The sequence below is a fragment of the Cyanistes caeruleus genome, chromosome 31 (genome assembly GCF_971803275.1).
Source record: "Cyanistes caeruleus chromosome 31, bCyaCae1.hap1.1, whole genome shotgun sequence".
Classification (NCBI taxonomy): Eukaryota; Metazoa; Chordata; class Aves; order Passeriformes; family Paridae; genus Cyanistes; species Cyanistes caeruleus.
The window spans coordinates 983194-1007093 of NC_141731.1; the positions used below are offsets into that span (position 1 = coordinate 983194).

The 23900-nt window shown below is 30.5% G+C and overlaps 1 protein-coding gene across 2 annotated transcripts in view; it reads left to right on the top strand.

Moving 5' to 3' along the window:
• LOC111943230 (maltase-glucoamylase-like) overlaps positions 1-23900 on the top strand; it is a 68377-nt gene that overhangs the window by 22131 nt on the left and 22346 nt on the right. For both annotated transcript variants that reach the window (XM_086866495.1, XM_086866496.1), the window contains exons 15-31: positions 2557-2674; positions 3812-3983; positions 5205-5321; positions 5750-5904; positions 7603-7687; positions 8801-8857; positions 9718-9842; positions 11180-11268; positions 13161-13210; positions 14288-14458; positions 16031-16180; positions 17565-17777; positions 19114-19268; positions 20767-20935; positions 21616-21712; positions 21825-21937; positions 23116-23241. In XM_086866495.1, coding sequence (XP_086722621.1) covers positions 2557-2674; positions 3812-3983; positions 5205-5321; positions 5750-5904; positions 7603-7687; positions 8801-8857; positions 9718-9842; positions 11180-11268; positions 13161-13210; positions 14288-14458; positions 16031-16180; positions 17565-17777; positions 19114-19268; positions 20767-20935; positions 21616-21712; positions 21825-21937; positions 23116-23241 — 2162 coding nt within the window. The remainder of the gene's footprint in view (positions 1-2556; positions 2675-3811; positions 3984-5204; positions 5322-5749; positions 5905-7602; positions 7688-8800; positions 8858-9717; positions 9843-11179; positions 11269-13160; positions 13211-14287; positions 14459-16030; positions 16181-17564; positions 17778-19113; positions 19269-20766; positions 20936-21615; positions 21713-21824; positions 21938-23115; positions 23242-23900) is intronic.

A 23900-nucleotide genomic window follows, 5' to 3' on the forward strand; every position in this document is an offset into this window, starting at 1 on the left:
GAGAAAATCCCCCAAAATCAGTAGGAATATGGAAAATTCACTGGGAATATGGAATTTTTATTCTTATTTCAATCTTTACTTTTCTATTTTTAATTTTCATGTTTATTTTTATTGTTTATTATTTATTGTTTATTTTAATGTTTAATTCTGTGATTTTTTTTCTTTGCATTTATGGGGTTTTTGTGTTTGTTGTATATATTTGTTTCTGTTTCTGTTTATCTATTTTAATATTTTAGAGTATCTTTTATTTTTATATTTTTTTATGTTTATTTTTATGTGTTTTATTTTTAATTTTCATTTTTATTTTCATTTTTATATATTGTTTATATTTACATTTATGTTTATGATTCAATGTTTATTTTTTTTTAATTTTTATTTATTAATGCTCAATTTTACGATCCATTTATTTTCAATAATTACCACTCAGGGAGAATTTATTTTTTTATTTATTTTTCATTAATTTTGATGTTCACTTTTACGTTTATTTTTTATTTTTATTTTAATTTAATATATTGCTTACATTTATGTTCATATTTACTTTTATCTTTCAACGTTTATTTTATTTATTTATGCCACATTTAAAAATTAAATGTTTTTTTTCAGTAATTATCAGGGCCAAGAAGAAAATCTCATGTTTCCACTCCATAAATGTGGTTGTAATCTATTTGTTAATAAGTTATAGTGGCAAATACTTTATAAAGATAACCATCAAAATATTCCCCTTGTATTTATATTTATTCATATTAATATATTTATTTTATTTTATCTGATTTCTTATTTATAGATTTTTTAGTTTTTTTAATATTTTATTTTGTTCTAATACATATAAATATTATAATTTTTTGGTTTTGTTCTTGCATATATTTTGTAAATTAGTTTTTATAATATGTTAATATATTTGTATAAAAATATAATTTTATTTTATAACTTATACAACACATAAATCCTATAGAATTCTAATCTAATTATATGCCTTTGTTCATATTCTAATACTTTAATTAACTGTACAAATGCATGGATTTATACTTAAATTTTATAGATATAATTACATAGACATTTTGCAAAATTGCAAAATTTTACCTATAATAAACATTTATATCTATTATATATATATTAAATGTAATAAATATAATTAATAATTTCAATATATAGAATCTATATCATTAATATGGAACATATATATGTGCAACATATATCATTTACCTATACAGCAATAGGTAATAATAGAATATCATATATAAATACATTGTATGTCATAAATATCTGTATAACAATAAAAGAATAGCATATTACACATACAAACCCTATATAATTTAAATGTAATTTGACCATTTGTATACATTTAAATTATATTTTATTAATTAATATATAATAGAGATTTATATATTGTTTTTATGAATATAATTATTATGTAATTATTTCATTTCATGGCATTGTCACTTTATCTATAAATAATGAATATTGAATATAATGAATGTATCTAGTTTTTATATAACATAATTTATGCACAGAAGAATATGTAGTAAGTTAATATAACAATGTGATAGTATTCGTATATAGCATATACGAATAATGTACAATTAAAAAATAATTTGTACCTTTATATAAATGAAAATAATATTTTTGTTATGTCATATAAATGCATATACTTTTATACAGGTTGTATAGATATATTTTTTTTTCTGAAATTATGGAATTTTATTTTTAAACAATAAATATTGAATGAAGTAAATATTGAATATATTAAATGTATCTAATTTTCATAGACCATACATAACTTACTTACAGAATATGTAATAATCTGTAATGATCTCTAATATGTATGAATAGCAATAAAATAATTGTATAACTTAAATAACACATATAAGTCCTATATAATTAAAATATAAATGTATACATTTGTATACATTAGAATAATATTAATGCATATAAATCAATGCATATATATAATAAATAATATGTGTCTAATATAAATTTTATTAATATAATTATTCATTTATTTTGTGAAGTATTTTAATTATAAATAACTAGAATGTAATAAAAGTTGAATACATTTAGTGTATCTTTTTATATATTGTATATAATTAATGTGTAATAGACAAAATTTATATACATATATTAATTAAGAATAATATATAATAAGTAATAATGATAATGATAGTAATAATAAAGATGATTATGATAATGAAAATGGTAATGTAATTATAATGATGATAATGAAAATAATTATAATAATAATTATTATTTTCATTATTATGATAATGAAAATGACAATATTATTATTATTATTATTATTATTATTATTATTATTATTATTATTATTATTATGATAATGAAATGACAATAAAAAATAATAAAAGAAGTAAAAGTATAATTAGAAGTAGTAGAAATAGAAGCAGAAAATGAAAGAGAAAAATAATAAACAATTTTTTAAATTATATTTAAAATTAATAGTAATAATGTTGTAACTTATATAACCCACATACATACATATATCAATAATACATAACATACAGTTTTAATCCATTTCCCCCCAATTCCCATGTCCCCTCACAGGCGTGGCTGACTGGCCGCTCTTCAGACGGTCACTCTGCCTGGATGCTGTCCAGTCCTGGGGCCGGCAGTATGACGTGCACAGCCTGTACGGCCACTCCATGGCACTGGCAACGCTCCGGTGAGAACAACCCGGGAATTCTGGGAATCCTCCTCAGAAATGACACCCAGTGACCAACTGACCACTCCAGGTCACCCCTTTCTTCCCTTTTCCCTTCCTATTCACCTTTGTCTTCTCTTCCCCTTCCCTCCCCCGTTTCCCTTCCTTTTTCCCTTCCCCTTCCCTTCTCCTTCCCCTTCCATTTCCCATTTCCTTTTCTTTCCCTTTCCCTTCCATTATTTTATTCTTCTTATTATTCTTTGGTTTTTAATCTCATTTCATTATTCTGTTTTATCATTTTATTTTCTCCCTTTTTTAAGTCATTGATATTTTATTTTTATTTTTTAAGGTAAATTATTTTATTCCATTATTTTATTATATTATTTTATCTCCTTTTTATAAGCTAATTTTATTTCATTATTTTATTTTCTTAGCTTATTTTATCTATTTTTAAAGCCACTTTATTCCATTAATTAATTTCATTATTTTATTCCACTGTTCTGTTATCACCTCTTTTAAGATAATGTTATTTTATTATCTCTTTTTTAAAGCCATCTTATTTCATTACTTTGATTCATTGATGTTCTTACTTTGTGTTGTTATCCTATTCCATTATCTTATTTCACTTTTTAAAAAATTCATTTTATTTCATTATTTTGTTATAATGTATTTTATCTCTTTTTAAAACTCATTTTATCTCATTTTGACATTTTGTGATTTCAATTTCTTATTTTATCTCCTTCTCTAAACTCATTTCATTTCATTATTTTATTCCATTATTTTATTCCATTATTTTATTCCATTTTTTGTCATTTTCTTTCATTACCTTATTCCATTATTTTATACTATTATTTAATTTCAATGTCCTTTTCTAATCTCATTTTATTCCAGTATTTTATTCCATTATATTTTTCCATTCTTTTATTTTGTTATGTTACTCCATTCTTTCATTCCATTCTTTCATTTCAATCTCCTTTTCAATCTCATTTTAGTCCATTATTTTATTTCATTATTTAATTTCAGTCCTTTATTTCAATGTTGTATTTTAATCTCATTTTAGTCCATTATTTTATCCCACTATTCCATTTCAATCTCTTTTGTTTTTTTAAGTCTCACTTTAATTTTTTTCCCCCCATTTTCCCCCGTTTTTCACCCCAGGGCTCTAGGCCGGTTGTCCCCAGGGCGCCGCAGCTTCCTGGTGTCCGGCTCAACCTTTGCGGGCTCCGGACGCCTCGGTGGCCACTGGCTCGGCGACAACGCAGCCACCTGGGACCATCTGCGATGGGCTACCCCTGCTCTGCTGGAATTTGGCCTCTTTGGGATCCCCTATGTGAGTTATAAGGGCAAAAACAAGAAAAAAATGTGCAAGGAAATGCCAGGAAAAATCTGGATTAAGTCATTAAAGAGAAGTGGGGAAAATCCACCCAGCAATCCCAAAAACACAAATTAAATAATTAGAAAGAAATAGAAAGTCTGCAAAAATCCCAGGAAAAGCTGCCCAGAAACCCCAGAAAAAAATCTGAATTAAATAATACAAAAATGGAGGGAAATCCAGAAAAAACTGGAATTTGATAATTATTAGAGAGAAATAGGGTAAATCCACCCAGAAATCCAAGGAAAAACCTGAATTAAATAATTATACAAAAATAGGGGGAAATCCAGAAAAAACATAAACAAATAATTAGAGAAAAATGGGGAAAAATCCACCTGGAAATCCCAGAAAATAAAACTAAATTCAATAATTAGAGAGAAACTGGGGAAATCCACCTGGAAATCCCAAAAATATCTGCATGAATCTGGGAAAATATTGGGAAATGCTAAAAACCCCTGAATTTGATAATCATAGAGAAGCAGGGAGAATCCACAGTGGAATCCCAGGAAAATAGCAAATGAAGTAATTATGGAGAAACAGGGAAAATCTGCCCAGAGATCCCAGAAAAATCTGAAATCAGTAATTATAGAAAAATGGGAAAAATCCATAAAAACCTGAACTAAGGAGGGATTGGGGAATTCTGAAAGTGCAGATGGACAAGAAATAAAAAACTGATGTGAATATTTAAGAGGAAAATGGAAGAGGAAAATTTTGGGTCCGAATCTCAGAGATTTGGGAAATTTAATTTGAGTTTTGGTGGCAATTTGGGCCATAACAAGCTGGGCAACAACAGTATCCTGCTTTTCTTTTAACTTCTACTTAAAACTCAATTTTAACTTTAATTTCAATTTCCATTTTAACCGCAACTTCAATTTCAATCTCAGCTTCTATGTCTACTGTGATTACTTTCAATTTCAGTTTTAATTTCAATTTCCATTTCAACTCCAATATCATTTCAATTTATACCTCAATTTTAAGTCCAACTTCAATTTAATTTTAATTGCAACTTCACTTTCAATTTAAATTTCACTCTAATTTTAATTTCAATTTCAATTTTGATTTCTACTTTAATTTTGTTTTCAACTTCAAGTTTAATTTCAGTTTAACATTCCACTTCAATTTCATTTTTAATTTCATTTTTAATTTAAATTTCTCTTTCAATTTTTCTCTCCATGGCAGGTGGGAGCGGCCATCTGTGGGTCCTTGGGGGCAGCTCCGGAGGAACTTTGCCGGCGCTGGATGCAGCTTGGGGCCTTTTACCCCTTAGCCAGGAACCACAACCACGAGAGCAGCACAGTGAGAGAATTCCCCAAAACTTCAGTTTTGGGAATTAAATTTCTATGCTGATGGGTCCAAAATTTGGGTAGTTTGGGCTCCCAAGGGTGTTTATGGATGGCAGAGGAAGGTTTGGCATAGTTAAATTTTTTAATTATTGTCAGCTGGCATAAAATAAAATTAAATTAAATTAACTAAATTAAATTAAATTATAAGTGGTAAAAAACCTCAAACAAAATAAAATTACAATTTTAAAAAATTGAAACTTAAATAAGAATTAAAATTTTAAAATAATATTAACAAAGCAATAAAATAAAATAAAACCAGTAAAAATAAAACAAAAAATAAAGCAAAATTATTTTTTAAAAAAATTAAAATTAAAATAATTTTAAAAGCCCCAAACAAAGAAACAAACAGAAAAAAAAGTAAAATCCCTGTCTTGGCTGCAGCCACAGGATCCAGCTGCATTCGGTGCCAACTCGGTGCTGGTGAACTCATCCCGACACTACCTGAGCATCCGGTACCACCTGTTGCCCTACCTGTACTCACTGTTCTACCGTGCCCACACCCGCGGAGATACCGTGGCTCGACCACTGCTGCATGAGTGAGTCCAGCCGGGAATGCACCTGGGAATGCACCTTGACCTTGACTTGAATCTTGATCTTGACCTTGTCTTGGATCTTGACTTGAATCTTGGTCTTGGATCTTGAGCGTGACTTAGATCTTAATGTTGGTCTTGACTTGGATCTTGAGCTTGAACTTGATTTGGTCTTGATCTTGAACTTGATTTGGTTTTGATCTTGAGCTTACCTTAGATATTGACTTGGATCTTAGTCTTAATGTTGACTTGGATCTTGATCTTGATCTTAATCTTGGTCTTGACTTGGGTTAACCTTGATCTTCATTTAGATTCTGATTTTGGCTGGGTTTTTGATTTTGAACTTGATCTTGACTTGGATTTTGAACTTGATCTCAACTTGGATCTTGATCCTCATCTTGACTTATATCTTGACTTGGATCTTGATCTGGATCTTGATTTGGATCTTGACTTGGATTTGAATCCTGATCTTGACTTAGATCTTGATCTTGGTCTTGACTTGAGTCTTGACCTTGATCTTGTTTTGGATCCTGACCTTGACTTGGTTTGTGATTTCAAACTTGATCTTGGACTTGACTTGGATCTTGATCTTGACTTAGACCATGACCTTGATTTGGACCTTGATTTGGATCTCAACCTTGATTTGGTCTTGATCTTGATCTTGATCTTGGCTGGGTCTTGAACTTGGCCTTGATTTGGGTCCTTGTCCTGATGGGACTCTTTTGGTTGAGTTCTGTTTCCCCCTCAGACTGAGACTGATGAGAGAGAAGCAGTTTTCTCTTGTTTGGACTTGATTGTTCATTCTTCTTTTATCTGCATTACATGTATACAGGGTACAAGAAGCTACATGCACCAAGATAGAAAAGTGCAAAATAGCTAACAAAGAACTTTCCCAAGGTCTTTTATATGTACATTTATCCAATTAACAAATGCTAAGTAAATTATTTTTCTTAGTGACCCAATGACCCAACACCAGTGTGCTGCACTGCAGCATTCTCTATCCAGTCACTTACTACTACCCAAAAACCTCTAGAAGATGAAGAAGCAAGTAGGAAGAAGAGACAACACCTTAAATCTTCCATCATGTCTTTTGTTCTCTAAACTATCTTAAACTCTAAACTTTAACTTCCACTCAGTGACTTAAGAAAATTTTCTAATTTACACACTTGCACTCCTAGTTTTTCTATTTAACTTTAACAGTTGTTTTCATGGTGTTATATGAAATTCAGTGCTTCTGTGGATGTCAGATCCAGGTATCAAACATAAGGACACACACTCTGTACCTCTAACTCCAACAGGTCCTAATCTTGAGTTGGATCTTGGTCTTGCATCTTGACTTCTGTCTTAATCTTGATTTTGATTTTGACTTTGACTTTGACCTTGACATTCACCTAGTTCACCCTGGAGAAAATGAGGCCCATCCCTCCCCAGAACCCCCTGAGAGGAGAGTTGGCCAGGTGAGGGCGATCCCTTCCCAGGGTAATGCATGCCAGCCCCAGACTCATTTGCATAATTAATGCATCATTAACGAGCTGAATTTGCTCCACATTGCCTCCATCTGAAACAATTCTGGGATACAGTGCATTTTAAACATCTGAGATCTTGAAGGGTTAAAACAGCATGAATTAGCCTTAATTAACATGCAATTAATTACCCACTTAGTTAATTAATGCCGCTAACAACTCTGCTTTGCTGCCGGCCCAGGTTTTACGCTGAGGAGGCCACATGGGATGTGAATGGGCAGTTCCTGTGGGGTCCAGGGCTCCTCATCACCCCTGTGCTCGAGCCTGTAGGTGGAATTCCCCCAATTTGCACTGGGAATTACTGCAAAAAAACCCAAAACTGAATTTATTGATCTTTTATTCTCTTGAATCTGGGGTTTCTCTCCAGTTTTAAATTGTAATTCCCTGACTCTGGGAGGATCAATTTCCCCCTCCTGGTCTGGATTTTAAAGCTGGAGAAGAGAGGAAAAAAAATTGTTTAAAAATCTTATTTAAATACAATTTTCATTAATATAAATTTCTCCTTAAATTATTACTTCTTAAATTTCATTTTCTCCTAAAAATTCTTATTTTTAAACCTGATTTTCTCCTTGATTTATTTTTTATATTCAGTCCTTTCCTAAATACTTTCAAAATTTCATTTTCTGCTTAATGTATTTCAAAAATTTATTTTTCTCCATAAATTATTTTCTCCTACATTTAATTTTTTCCTTAAATTATTTTTATTCCATTTTCTGCCCCAGAATCGTATTAAATTTTAATAGTTAGTAATTTTCTTTCTTTTTCCCTACTTAACATATTTTTAACATTTAATTTTTTCCTTAAATTGCTTTTTAATTTAAGTTTTCCACTTCTGCATTCATTTGCTTCTCAATGTATTTTTCCTTAAATCAATTTTTCTTAAATTATATTTTCTCCTTTTTCTCCATTTTCCCCTTTAATGTTGATTTTTAACCTACTTTTCTTGTGATTCATCGCAACAAAAAATTGGGATTTTTGTTTTTTCTGTCGCAAAACCTTTGCAAATCACTCTGGATTTCTTGGAGTGGAACCAAATATTCCATAAACACAGGAAATATCAGCAAGAAAATGGAAATTTGGGTGATTTAATGATTCCCATTAATATTCTGTGACTTTGTGCTTGGAGCACTCCAATTTTGGGTTAAATACAGTGAATTTACATTAATGGCTTTGATGATGTAACACTCAGGCCCTTCCAATCCAAAGCATGGATGTCTGGGATGAATTCTGGTATTTTAGACTTCCTTGATTTGATGATTCTCCACGTTTTGGGATACTTAAAATTAACCCTGAAGAAGCAAAATCCTGATGGAATTTTGGTGATTTCAGGCAATTTTGGGTGCTTGTTGCTGGAATAATCCATGTGTCCCCACCTGCAGGGTGTGGAGGTGATCTCGGCTTACATTCCCGACGCTGTCTGGTATGAGTACGAGTCGGTGAGTCCAGGGTGTCCAGACGTTAAAATTCCTTAATTACTTTAATACATGGATAAAAACCTGAAATGCTGAATAAATAAATAGAGGAGTGAGTAACACCGTTCCCTTCTCTTCCCCTTCCCCTTCTTCCTTTTTTCCTTCCTGCTCTTCTTCCTTCTTCCTCTTTCTCCTCTTCCACGCGTTCCGCACATTCCTCCTTGCCATCCTCCTCCTTCTTCCTTGTTTTCTTCCTCCACCACATCCTTCTCCTCTTCCTCTCCTTCCTCCTCTTCCCTGTTCTCCCCTTCTTCCTTCTCCTCCTCCTCCTGCTGATCCTCCTACTCATCTTCATTTTCCTCCTTCTTTCTCTTCTTCCTTCTCCTCCCCTTTCCCCTCCTTACCCTCCTCCTCCCCTTCTTTCTCCTTCTTCCTTTCCTCCTCCACTTTCCCCTCCTCTTCCTCCTTTCTCCTCCACCTCTTCTCCTCCTTTTCTTCTTCCTTCTCTTCTTCCTCCTTCCCCTCCCCTTTTTTCTTCTTTTCTCCTTCCCCCTCTTCTTCCTGCTGCTTCTCCTGTTCTTCATCTTTTTCCTCCTCCTTTTTCCTTTTCATTTTCCTCCTTTCTTCTTCTCCTTCTCTTCTTCTTCCTCCTCCACTACCCCCTTCTCCTCTTCCTCCTCCTCCTTCTCTTCTTTCTCGTCTCCTTCCTTCTTACTCTTGCTCTTCCTTGTCCTCCTCCTCTTCCTCTACTTTTTCCCTCCTCCTTCCTCTACCTCCTCTTCCTGTTTCTCCCTTTCCTTCTGTTCTTCCTCCTCCTCCTCCTCTACCTGCTCCCCCCCTGCTTTTCACCCATCCCTCCCGCCCGGTCATCCCTGCTGTTCCAGGGCTCCAGGCTGTGGATGCGGAAGCAGTGGACTCACCTGTACCTGCCTGCAGACAAGCTGGGGCTGCACCTGCGCGGGGGTCACATCTTCCCCGTGCAGCACCCGGCCACCACCACAGCTGCCAGGTAACACCAGCAGGGGTGGGGCCGATGGGTTGGGCAGAAATGGGGATGAAGGTGGACAATGACGATAATGATGATGATTATTATTTCTCCATCTCTGTCTTCTTCATCAGCTTCTTCATTTGCACATTGCCGTTCTTCTTCTTGTTCTGTTTTCTTCTTTTTCATCTTAGTTTTCTTCTTCTTCTTTTCTTCTTGTCATTGTCAATCTTCATCATTTTTGTCTTCATCTTCCTCTTTTTTTTGTCTTCTTCTTCATCATCTTCCTGATCTTCATCTTCTTTATCTTTGTCTTCTTTCTTGCCTTCATCTTCCTTTTCATCTTTGCCCTTTTTGTGTTCCTCTTTTCTTTTGTCTTCTTCCTCTTTCACTTCCTCATCTTCTTCGTGTTTTTCATCTTCATCTTCAGTGTCATCTTTTTCTTCAATATCTTTGTCTTCTTCATTTTTTTCTTCTTCATTGTCTTCTTGCTGTTCTTCTCTTCCTCCTCTTCCATCTTCATCTTTGTCTTTTTCATCTTAATTTTCATCTTCTTCATCTTCTTCATCTTTGTTGTCTTTGTTTGTCTTTTTTGTTGGCTTCTTCATCTTCTTTAGCTGTCATCTTCCTCTTCCTCTTCATTTTCATCTTTTTCATCTTTGTCATCTTCTTGTCTTCATCTTCGTCTTTTTCATCTTCATCATTTTCATCTTTGTCTTCATCTTCTTCATCTTTCTTCTTTCTTTTTCTTTTTCCTTTTTAATCTTCTTCATTTTCTTCTTGATCTTCTTGACCTTCTTTATCTCTGTTTTTATCTTCATCTCCCTCTTCTTCATCTTCTTTTCCTTCCTTATATTCCTCTTGCTCTTCTGCATCTATATCTTCTTCCTCTTCTTTTCCTTCATTGTCTTCTTTCTCTTCTCCTTCTTCTCCATCTTCTTCTTCTCCATCTTCTTTGTCTTTTTAGTTTTCATCATTGTTTTCATCAGCTTCTTTGTCTTCATCATCATGGTCATCATTATCTTCATCTCATTCCACAATATTTACTATTTCCATAGTGAAATTTGGGAATTTCCATCCCTGCCACAACCTCATCCATTTTTTACCAATTACCCAGATCTTGATTAATTTCTTACACCTGCCTAGGGATTATATAATTATCCTTGATAAATTAATTTAATCATTATTAGAAGGATTTTATCCTGATGGAAGAAAATTGTCCAACACCAAAAATTCAGACAACAAGGAAGTTTTGAATCCCTGATAAACAGAAATTAATAAAATTAATAATACTCATTAAAATTAATTGGCTTCTTAATTAATTAATTATCTACTGTTGTGGCTTGTCCCCTGTTTTCCAGCCGCAGGAATCCCATGGGACTCATCGTGGCACTGGATGAGAACCAGGAGGCAACGGGGGAGCTCTTTTGGGATGATGGAGAATCTGCAGGTGAGACGGCAACAGCAAAAATTCCCTGAATCTACTCAGTTTTGGGTCACTGAACTGATTTCAAGGAAGGAGAATAAAAGAAAAGAATACAGAAATATCTCTTAAATTATGTAAATATAAGATATTTGAAATTTTCAAAATATTTAAATATTTTTTTAAAAAAATTAAAATTAAAAAAGTTTAAAAGTTAAAAACATTTTAAAATTAAAAATAATTGAGTTCTTAATGTTTATTTTAGAAACATTTAAAATATTTTATTAATATTTTCTTTTTAATTTACTTTTTTACAGCTCTTAAAATATTTAAAAATTAAAAAATAAAACAAATGTATTTTGAATTTTATATTTAATTTTAAATTTTATATTGTATTTATATTTTGATTCCTATTTCCTGTAGTAACTAATGGATATTTTCTTTTAAGAAATAAAAATTCAAAATATCCAGTTTAAGAATTATTTTTAATCTTTCAAATTTACATTTAAATAAAAAAATATATAATATAGTATTCAAAACAAAATTACATATATATTAATTTTTAAAAAACTTTTAATCTTTAAAATTGCATTTAAAGTTTCAAATAGCCAATATATAGTTAAAAAACATTAAAAATATCAAAAATTCTAATAAAATTCTCAGGTTGGGAAGTGGAAACTCAAAATCTTGAGTGTTTAAAATTAAAAAATTAAAAATTTAAAATTTTTATATTAAAAAATAATTATTAAAAATAATTTTTTTAAGTATTTAGGAACTATTTGGAAAAAATTAATTTTGGAAAAGAAATACATTTCAAATTTTCTGAGGTTGCTTCAAAGGGTCTCTTTAGTGCAGGTTTTCACTGAAATTAAACAATTTTGGACACTCAAATATTTCAACAACATTCATCCTTCAATGGCCATTTTCCCCCCAAAAATGGCAAGATATTTGAGTTTTATTGATTTTCAGTGAAATAAAATATTTTAAAAACTTGAAGTTCCTTCACCATGACAACCAGAATGAGAAATTATTCAAAAAGGCCAAAATTTTGAGATAAAATGGCAAGTATTTGGCATTAATATAGGAGGATTTAATTGGAGTTTATGGATTTATGACAAGAGGAAAGTATTTGGGAAAAAATTCTTGAATATGAGGGAAACTGCATCAAAATGAAAGAAGAATTGTATTGTTGGGGAAAAAAAATTAATTCTTTTGGTTCAGTTTTTAATTCAATTTTTTATTTTATCATTTTACTCATTCCTTTATATTTGATTTTTACTGATTTATAATTCACTTTTAAAATAAAAAGTGTAGTATATAATTTTCTTCCTAATTGAAATTGAATTTTCTGATTCAATAATTAAGGACAGGGCAATTATTTTCAGAATGTGGGGTAAAATGGGCTAAAAAGGGGCAGATTTGGGGGGGTTTGGGCTCCCATGGCTGGGATAGAGAAAAACGTGGGAGTTGAGGGAGACTCTCCCACAAAAGAAAGGGATTTAAGGAAGAACAGACATTTCAATGCCCCACATTGATTCAGAGTGGGAATTTTAATGAAAATTAAATCTATATTTAATTACTTAATTGAATTATATTTCTTTTTAATTAAAAGTAAAGACTGAATTGGAAGACTAATAGGTGTTAAATTTTAAATTGTAAATTGTTAATGTATTTTTATATAAATGTATATTTCATATCTATTTTAACAGATATCTAGTATATGGATAATATTAATATTAATGGTATTTAAAATATTGATTATATTGCAATAAATATATATGTCATGTTATACATTTTATAATTAGCAGGATTATAACTATAAAAATTTTATAATATGATGGCTTATTGTAATCATTAATTACTGCTTATTATTTCTATTATTATTACTACTACTATTTTTATTTTTCTCCCCATTTTAGATACTGTGAGGAGCAAATCATACATTTTCTACAAATTCTGGTTTTCCAAAGTGAGTCACAAACTTTAAAGCAGTGAACTTTAATTTCTGGTTTAATCAATAACATTTCCCATTAATGATTACAGATTAAATTTGAATCCATGACACTTCCCAGCCAAGTTCCCTTTTCCTCCCCCTTTTCCTTAAAGTATTTCCTAAAAAATTTAAATATTTGGTAATGTGAAATTTTAGAAAGCCGTTGGCCAAGATGGCAGTCTGAGATTAATCTTTTTTAATATTATAATTATTAACATCTGATAGTAATTATTTTATTTTTATATTAATAATTTAAAATAATTTAAATAAAAATTAAATTCAATTAATTGTCTATCACTGTGTTATTACTTTTTCCTTTCCTAAGTATATAATTATAATAATCATGTTTAATTATATTTTATAAAAATTTCATTTCAGTATTACTAATAGTATTTAATTGAACTATTTTATAACTAAATTAATAAACTTTATTACAATTTTATTAGTGAAATATATGAAGATATTATTACCATTAATATTAATATATGTTGTTATGATGTATATTGATTATAATAATGCTAATATTGATAATGATGATAAAAACAATGTGTTTTATATATATATGTGTATATATAAATAAAAAAAATTAATTTATCATTTTAAAGATTATTGAGGTACATAAGTATCTTCATTTTACACTTCCAGGGTATGTATTTCTAATATAATTTTTAAACATATTTGTATTTATAGAATTGTTGAAAATTACTTCCAGAATTTTATTTTGATTTGCAAGGATAAAATATAATAGATATATAATAATACCATATAATTAATAATAATATTATTAATATAAATATACAATATACAATACTGTAATGTCAAATATATTATAATATAATTTATCAATATATGATATATGATATTGGTATATTATATATGATAAAATATAATAAAAATATATATTTTTAAATTTTCCTTTGAAATAGTATTTTAATAAATTATACATTTATAAATATTATTTATATAAATTAAATATATCTTTTTTTACACTTCCCATCTGAAATGAAACAAAATTCTCCTGTTTCACCCCAAACTGTCCCTGTTCCCCCTAAGACTGTGCTGGAGCTGTCAGTGGCCCACAACAACTTCTCAGAGCCTCATGGACTGGAGTTCCAGGAACTGCGTGTGTTGGGGCTATGGCAGGCGCCACTGGCCATCACCGTGATGTCCAGCGATGCCACTGTCCCATCACCCCACAATCTCACCTATGACGCTGCCACACAGGTGAGGGAGGGGCAGGGAAAGTTTGGGCTTGGAAAATGGAAATTCGGTTTGATGGGAATGGCAGAAATTGGGTTATGGGTAAGTGATTATACTTTGTAAATTTGTATTTGTTTAAGTTAATAATTGCACCTAAATTTATTTCTTTTAGTTGAGTGGTGTTGATGTATTAATATTTAGCACTTGAATAATAATTATGTGCTATAAATATGTATTATATATTTTTATATTTCATAATAATATTAGTATTACATAATATTAGTGTGTCCACATAGGCTTGTAATTACATTAATCATGCTAGGTAATGTACAATGTTATATTATACCATATATTCTTAATGACATATATGATATATTAATATAGTAATTATTTTTATACTACTATATTTTGTATTGTATATTATATTTCAGTGTATAATCTATATTAAAATTGGATTGCCTATCAATAATGATAGTTAAATATATAAAAATATATTTTATATTCCTTGTATGATGAATATATTATCTGTAATTTTATTAAGTATACATCAATACATATATGTATCTATCTATATATTTATATATAAATACATTTATAAATACAAAATACATATTTTTAGAGATTTGTATATGCCATGTAGTCTTTTATATTATTGATTTCTCTCTATAAAATATAAAACATACATAATATATAGGACTATTTAATGGGTAATTATTAATATTATTAACGTTAATGTAGTTTTATTATATTTATATTAATATTTAATGTTATATATTACCTATTAATTGATATATGTAACAATTTGAATCTAAATATAATAGGTATCTTATATATATAAATTCAAATATAAATATATAATATATATTTTCATATATCTCTACATTATATAGCATATAATACATACATTGTATGTAGTATATAATACATAATATATAATTCATAAAATACCATAATATGATTTAGATATCAATACGTAAATATAAGCACACATTTACATTTAAAATATATTTATACAAATAAATATAGTTTAGAGAATACCTTATATTGTTTGTGTATGTTTTTAGACATACGTAATATATAAATATATAATAATAGTTTCATATACATATATTAATATTGAGAGACCGCCAGCTATTCACCAGTCTTCACAGAAGTAATTGTGAATGCTGTTTATTCCTATCTTTAGCACACCTTTTATAGGGTTCTACAGGGTCTGCAGGCAGAGTAAGCTACTATTGGCTAACACACACAGTTTACATTTTTTCTCCTACACACAAGGGTATTGTTTTGCTTTACTCTCTCTTCTGCAGGAGGGTTTCAAGGATTTTAGCCCTTAATATCACGACTTATTTCAAAGGCTGGTTTGTGCATACAGGCCTTTACTAATATATAAAATACAACAACATATTAACAGTATATTTTTAATAAATGATATATTAATATAGTAGTTATAATTCTATGATAGATTTTCTATTTGAAATTATATGTAAAATGATACATAAAATACTTTGCTTTACATTTTACATTGTATTTTACAATGACCCATTAATTGACAACTCATAAATTAACATTTCATTTATAACAATTAATTTTCAGGTTGCCATAGTCCAGGGGCTGCGTCTGCGCCTTGGCCAATCCTACAGCCTGCACTGGACACTGGGGACACGTGACAGTGACCGCTTTGATTGTCATCCTGCCGAGGGTGCGTCCCGTGAGAGTTGTGAACACCTTGGCTGCATCTGGAATGTGAGTGATCACCCAGAATCTGTGAATATCTGGGATTTGGGGAAAGAGAAAACTCCCAGAAAGCAGAAATTCACAAAAATCAAAAATTTCCCTGTAGGGAGGAGCAGAAAGTCTTAAAGGAAAGAAGTTGTGGGGAATGAAAATTCCCGGAAAGTAGAACGTTGTGAAAGTTGAGAATTTTTCTGCAGGGAAACAAGTGATGAACAAAAATTTAAAATAAAAATATTTCAGAGAGGAGAAATTTCCGGAAAGCAGAAATTTGTGAAAATTTAGAATTTGTCCATAAAGGAATTAATGATGAGTGAAAAGTTGTTACAAGGAAAAAATAAAAATTGTGGAAAGTGAGAACTTTTAAGGAGAAATAGCCACAAAAATTTCTGAGAATGAAAAATTGCTGAAATGCAAGAATGCTTGAGAAGCCAAAAATTTGCCAAAAAGCAAGGTTTTTGAAAAGCCAAAGATTTCTGAAGAGGAAAAATTCATGAAGAGATGATTGTGGAAAGCAGGCATTTGAGAAATTAAAAAAATTATGAAACAAAAAAACTCTTGGAAAAGGTAAATTTTTAATAGCAAAAACTTGTCAATAGCAAATATTTGTGAAAAGCAAAAAAATCTGCTGAAAACAAAAATTTGTCCAGGGGAAATGTTTGTGAAAAGTGGAAATTCCAAATAGGGAAAGAATTGTAGAGAGCAAATATTTGAGAAATGCAAGGATTTCTGAAAATGCTGTATTTTTGAAATGAAAGAGTTTGTAGAAAATGAAAAATTTTTAGGGAGCAAACATTTCTGAAAACTTGTGGAAAGCTGAAATTTCTGAAAAAGTGAAAATTGTGAAAAGACAAAACTTTCAGAATGGACAAAGAACTTGTAAAATACCAAAATTTGAAAAGAGCAAAAAATGTAAAAAGGAAAGATCTGAGAAAACCAAAAATCTGGGAAAAACTAACTGGGAAGAAGATTCCATAGGGGAATTTTAAGGCTAATTAGTCTGTTTAAAGGGGTCATGTGATTTTGCTCATTAATCTTGGGCAAATCCTCTGGAAAATGCCCAACAGGAAAAAAAAAAAAAAAAAAAAAAGGAGTTTTGAAGGTGTTTTGTTGTTAATTTAAGCGAAAGTCACAGAAAAAGAGAATTTTGGATCATTGGCGTATCTGCATTTCTGGACAGCTGGAAAAGCATTAATTAAGGCTAATTAATTCTATAATTAATTATTGATTTCTGTATAGGGATTGAGATGTTCAGTGGGGTTTTATTGATCAGTAATAGTGCCAAATTTGAGGCAAAACCACTCATTAACCAGTTTTCCATTTAAAAAAAATTACTTTCTGGAATAAATTATTACAAAAATGTGCCATAAATTCAAGAATTCCTCATTATTCCCAGGAAAATACCTCAGGCATCCGTGTCCCCTACTGCCACTACAACGGCTCCGATAACGGTTACTCTGCCTCAGACATCAGGTACTCGCCCACCGGAGCCACGGCCACCGTGACCTTAGAGCGCCGTGGCCATGCCAGCACCACTGCGGCCACCACACCCATTGAGACCCTGGGCCTGGAGGTGACCTTCCACATGGACCACCTGCTGCAGTTCAAGGTGGGGCCTTGTTAGTTTGGTAATTAATGAATGAATTAATTAGGAAGCTGGGTGGATTTTGGCTCGATTTGGCTTAATCTGGTGGTTGAAGTTTTATTTGTTATTTTTTGTTATTTGCTGTGTAACATGTTCTGTTTTGTGGACCAGGTTTTATAGTTATATAGGTGATAGCTTTCATTTTCATTTCTAATATTTTTATTTTATTTATTATATATTATATTATTTCTTATAGATTGAGTTATATCCTGTATTAAATATTTTACACTACGCTCTATTATTATATATTACATATTATATATTATTGTATTTATTTTTCTTCATTTATTTTTATATATTACTGGTTATATATGATGCAAAATAATATATAATATTATTAGAAAATGTATATTAGGCATTATACATGATAAAGAAATGAAAATATGGAAATAGAAATAATATAACTATAATACATCATATTGTATTGTATCATGTTAGGGTATATTATGTATATTATACCATAACATATTTAATTATATGGGCTATTATATTTATATTTACTTATATTATTGTATAGTAATAATTCTAATCTACAATTGTAATATCATGCAGTTAGAAACTATTAATTAGTTATATTTGGGGATCAATTCCCATCAGCCAACAGGAAAACAGAAGTGTTGTCATGAATTTTTTTCCCCCTGGAAATGCAAGTGGCTCATTTAAATGTATAATGTTAAAATATTGAAATGTTGAAGTTTTGAGATTTTGAAGTTCTGATATTTTGAAATTTTATTTTGAAATTTTTGCAGTTTTAAATTTTACAGTTTGAATTTTTAAGGTTTTTATAAGCTGAATTTTCAAAAGTTAGAAATGTAGAACCGTTAAAAAATTTGAAATGCTGAATTGCTGACATTTCAAAATTTTGAATTTAAAAATTCTTTACTGAGAAATTTCTATATTTTACATATTTAAATTCTGAGATTTTGAGATGTTACGTTTTTGAAATTTAGAAATTTTAAAATTTTGAAATTCTGAAATATTGACATTTCGTAATCTTGATTTTTAAAAAATGCTTTATTTTGGAATTTCTACATTTTAAAAATTTTCAGTGCTGAAATTTTAAAATGTCAAAGTTTTGAAATGCTGATATTTTTAAAATTTGTAAATGATGATATTTTTAATTTTTGGAATATTTAAAATAATTAAAACATCTACATTTTAATATTTATTTTTGTTTTTTAACTCGTTTGGAATTACAAAATTTTAACACTTTGAAATGGTAAGTAGATCATTTTGAAATTTCGAATTTTTGGATTTTTTTAATCTGTCAATTTTGATATTTTTTGTTTTTCTGTCACAGATTTACGACTCTGCCACTCAGCGGTACGAGGTTCCAGTGCCACTCTCACTCCCAGGCACCCCCCAGGCCTCAGTCCAGCGCCGCCTCTATGATGTCACCATCCAGGAGCGACCCTTTGGGGTCCAGGTGCGGCGCCGCAGTAGTGGCACCGTCATGTGAGTCCACTCTTTCAGTTTCTTTTTTGATTTCATTTTACGGCTCCTCATTTAAATGTTAGCTTTTGTTTTTTTATCTTCTCATTAATTCTTCATTTATTTTTTCACTGAAACTTAAATTACATTTTTTATTTTCCTTTTTTCTCCCTTGCTATTGGTTGTTGTTTATTTTTGTTTGTTTGTTTTCCCCTATTTTTTTAACTCTGTGTTATGTTATATTTATGAGGGCTTCTTTCCCTATGTTTTAATTATTTTCTATTATTTTTGCTATTTCTTCCTGGTTGTTTTTCAGTGTTTTAAAAAATTTCTCCCTTATTTTTATAATATTCCACTATCTTTGTCCTATTATTGTGTTATTTTAGCCTAATTCTGTATTTTATCCTAGTTAAATTTTTTAACATATTGTTCCTATTTTTTCCATGTATTTGTCCATTCTTTGTAATTTAGTTCCAAAAATTTATCATTTTTTTCAGTTACGTTCAATTCTTGTAATTTCCCCCCATTTTACCTCTATATTTTTAGTATTTTGACTTATTTTTGTCTTCTTAATGCTATTTTTGTATTAGTGGACCCACTTTTAAATGTTTGGTCCTACTTATGGGGGTGGTTTTTCTATTTTCGTAAATATTAATGGCCATATGTTGCCCAGTTTTTAATTTTTTTCCTACTTCCACATTTATTGACCAATTTTTTCAGTTTTTGACCTATTTTTTAAATGTTCTCTTATTTTTTCAAACAATTTTTGTATTTTTTTCATACGTTTGTGTTTTGGGCCATAGTTTATATTCTTCATACTATTTTTATTTTTTTCAGCTTTCACTTTTTCATCCTATTATTTGCATTTTAATTGGGTTTTAGTTTTTATTTCTTATTTTGTGTCTTAGTTTTATATTTTTATCCTCTTTTTTTGTTCCATTTTTGTATTTTTTCATCCAGTATTTATTTCCCCCTACTTTTGTTTTTGTCCTTTTTATTCCTTTTTCTATGTACATAACTCTTTTCTATTTTTTGCTTATTTTTGTAATTTTTCAATATTTCTATATTTTAACCTTATTTTTATCTTTTTTCCTTTTTTCTCTATTTCTCCATTTTTATCTTTCCTCCCTATTTTTGTCCTTTTTACCATTATTTTAGCCTTTTTTCCCCTATTTTTAGCTTTTCTCCCTATTTTTGCACTTCCCCCCATTTTAGCCTTTTTTCACCAAATTTGTACTTCTACCTTATTTTTTGGTTTTTCCCTTATTTTTTTTTGCCTTTTTTTTTCCTTATTTTTATCTTTTCTCCATAGTTTTGGGGTTTAAATTTTTCCTTATTTTTTCACTTTTTCCCCCCATTTTTCCTTTTTCCCCTATTTTTATTTTTTCTCCCTACTTTTTCGCTTCTCCCCCTTTTTTTTTTTTTTTTGCACTTCCCTTATTCGCCCTCTTATTCCCTCCCCTTATTTTCATGATTTTTCCCAATTTCACTCATTTTCACCCCGTTTTCACCCAATTTCCAGCTGGGACTCACAGCTGCCGACATTCACGTTCAGTGACCAATTCCTGCAGATCTCCACACACCTCCCAGCACCGTTTGTGTTTGGCTTCGGCGAGACTGAGCATGACGCCTTCCGCCACAACCTGGACTGGCACACCTGGGGCATGTTCACTCGCGACCAGCCCCCCGGCGTGAGTCTGGAATTCCATGGCTTTTAGAGGGAAAAACATAAAGGAAATGAGGAAATGGCTTTTGAGTGGGTTCTTCTGTGAAGGGGAGGTTGTTCCATGCTGGGGGAAAAAAAAATTATATGTATATTTACATTTACATTTATATTTATGTTTAAATGTATATTTACATTTGTATTTATATTTAAGTTTTAATTCTGGTTTTAATTTTAAACTATACTTATTTTTTAATTTTAATTTTCATTTTTATGTTATACATATTTATCTCTATTAATATTTTTATTCTTATATATTTATATTATTATATTTTAAATATTTACATTTACTCTTTTTCATATTGTTTATATTTACATTCACATGCATACTTATATATTAAAATTATCAGAAATTTATTATTAAATTAAGCAGATGATAATAAACAGATTTGATTGTGATATAATTAGACATAAGATCCATCCCAACTCAACTCAACTTAACCCAATCCAACCCAACTGAACCCAACCCATCCTTTACCCAATAGCTCCTCCACTTTATCTACAATGATCAATCATTTACTGCTAATTGGTACAAATATTGATAAATGCTATAAATATTAATAAACCCTATAAAAATTTGTAATCCATTGATAAATAATGGGATGTTTTCCATGTCTTCCCAATCCATTATGTCAATTTTTGGGACAGTACAAGCTGAATTCCTATGGTTTCCAACCTTTCTACATGGGGCTGGAAAAGGATGGCAATGCTCACGGTGTCCTGCTGCTCAACAGTAACGCCATGGGTAAAAAAACACCTCAATTCCTCTTTTTCTCCATGTATTTTTCCAAAATCCTCCATTTTTCAGCTCTAACTTGGGGGGTTGTCACCTTCTTTTCTCTTTACTATTTTTCCAGATGTCACTTTCCAGCCAACCCCAGCCCTCACCTACCGCACTGTTGGTGGCATCCTGGATTTCTATCTGGTCCTAGGGCCAACTCCTGAGGAAGTGGTGCAGGAATACACAGAGGTGACAGTTGGGGGGAAGCCAAAGGGAATTTGGGCAGGCTTTGAGGGATTTGTGGGGCCTCAATGATTTAGGCAGATTGGGGGGTTTCAGGAGGTTTTTGGATGTTTAGGGGGGATTTTTTCAAGGGGTTGGGTTTTTCAGGTTTTTTTTGAGGCTATTTTATTTTATTGGCGTTTTCCTTGTGGTTGTTATATTTTTTAATGTTTGCCCTGGGTTACCCTTTTTTATTTCTGATTTTGGGATGATTGTCAGTTTGTCTTGGTTTGGGGTTTTTTTTTGTGTGGCTTTTTTTAATGCAATTTTCAATGTTATTTTTGATTTGGGGTTTGAGGTTTTTCCAGGAGGTTTTTTTCATGGTGTTTTTGCTGGGGTTATTTTTAGGATTTTTTGTGTTGTGTTTATTTCTAAAATTTTGGGAGGTTTGGTGTTTTTTACATGGGTGGTTATTGGGTTGGCTTGATTTATGGGGTGGGTTTAGAGGATTTTTTAGGAGATTATGGAGAGCATTTTGATATTTTTAAGGTTTTTTATGTTTTTTGCCTTTTTGGAAGAGAGTTGGTTCTTCTTGTGGTGTTTTAGGGGTGTTTATTTTAGGGAGTTTCTCATTTTTGAGAGGTTTTGAAGATTATTTGCTATTCTGAAGCATTTTCATTTTGTTTTTTTGGGGACAGTTTATTGTTTTGGATTTTTGGAAGACTTGCAATTTTCCTTCTTATTTTAATGGAGTTTTTTTGTTTAGGTGTTTTGGGGGGGTGGTTTTTACTGGGGTGGTTTTGAAGATTTTTTTTTTTTTCTAAGGGCTTGAATTTTCTTGGCTTTGATTTTTTGGGGAAGTTTTAGTTTGGGGATTTTGGGCTTTTGTTTAATTTGGGTTCCTTTGAGAGATTTGAGTTTTTCTGGGTTTTGCCATTTTCTCTGGTTCCTTTCTGTCTGTTTTCCTTCTTCCCCTAGTTCCTTTTTTGCAGGGCTTTTATTTCTTTATTTTAAAATTTATTTCTAGTTCACCTTAATTCACTTTTTATTTCTTCAGTGGGAATTTTTTTTGTTGCTTGGGGCAGTGTGATTTTGTTTTTCCTTTTTTTTTTGTTCATTGTTTGGGTTTTTTGTTTGATTTTTTGTTTGGTTTTTAGGTTTTTTTTCTCAATTTCCCTTAATCATGCTGTTTTCCCCCATGCCAGCTGGTGGGACGTCCAGTAATGCCTGCCTATTGGGCTCTGGGCTTCCAACTCTGCCGCTATGGCTATGAAAATGATGCCGAAATTGCCCAATTAGTCAATGACATGAACCGAGCCCAGATCCCTCTGGTGAGTTCAGCCCCCAGTCTTGGGGAATTTTCAGTGAAATTCAAGAAAATTGGGAGGGATGTTAGGATCACCTTTTCCTACGATTTTTTTAGGAAAAAATGTGGCATGTGAAAAAACAGGTTTTTGCTGGATTATTCTGGAATGCCATATTAAAAATATATTTATATATTAAAAATATAATTATAATAATATAAAATAATGTCATATATAGATGTTACATACTGTATCTATCTGTATTTGTATATTTTAATACTCCCCGATTATACAAATATAACATATTTAGAGAAAACTGACTTTTATAAAAAACACTGCAGACCATAAACAATGTCTATCGTTATAACTCTTATTGTATTATAATTATTGCTCTTATTTTGTCATAATGTAATTAATATGCATTAATTTCTTTTTTATTATTTGTTATGTATAATGCAGATCTTTTGATTCACTATATGAAATATTATATACAATATTGACGATCATAGTAGGAAATAAATTAGTTAATATCTTATTCTGGGATTTCTATGATGGATGGTGACAAGATCACCATAAATGATCAATGCCTTTTAAATTTCATCAACTTTCATTTAATTTATTTTTTTCTTTTTTCCTATTTTTTCATTTTGGCTGTTTTTCTTTTTTTTTTTATTTCAACATTTTTT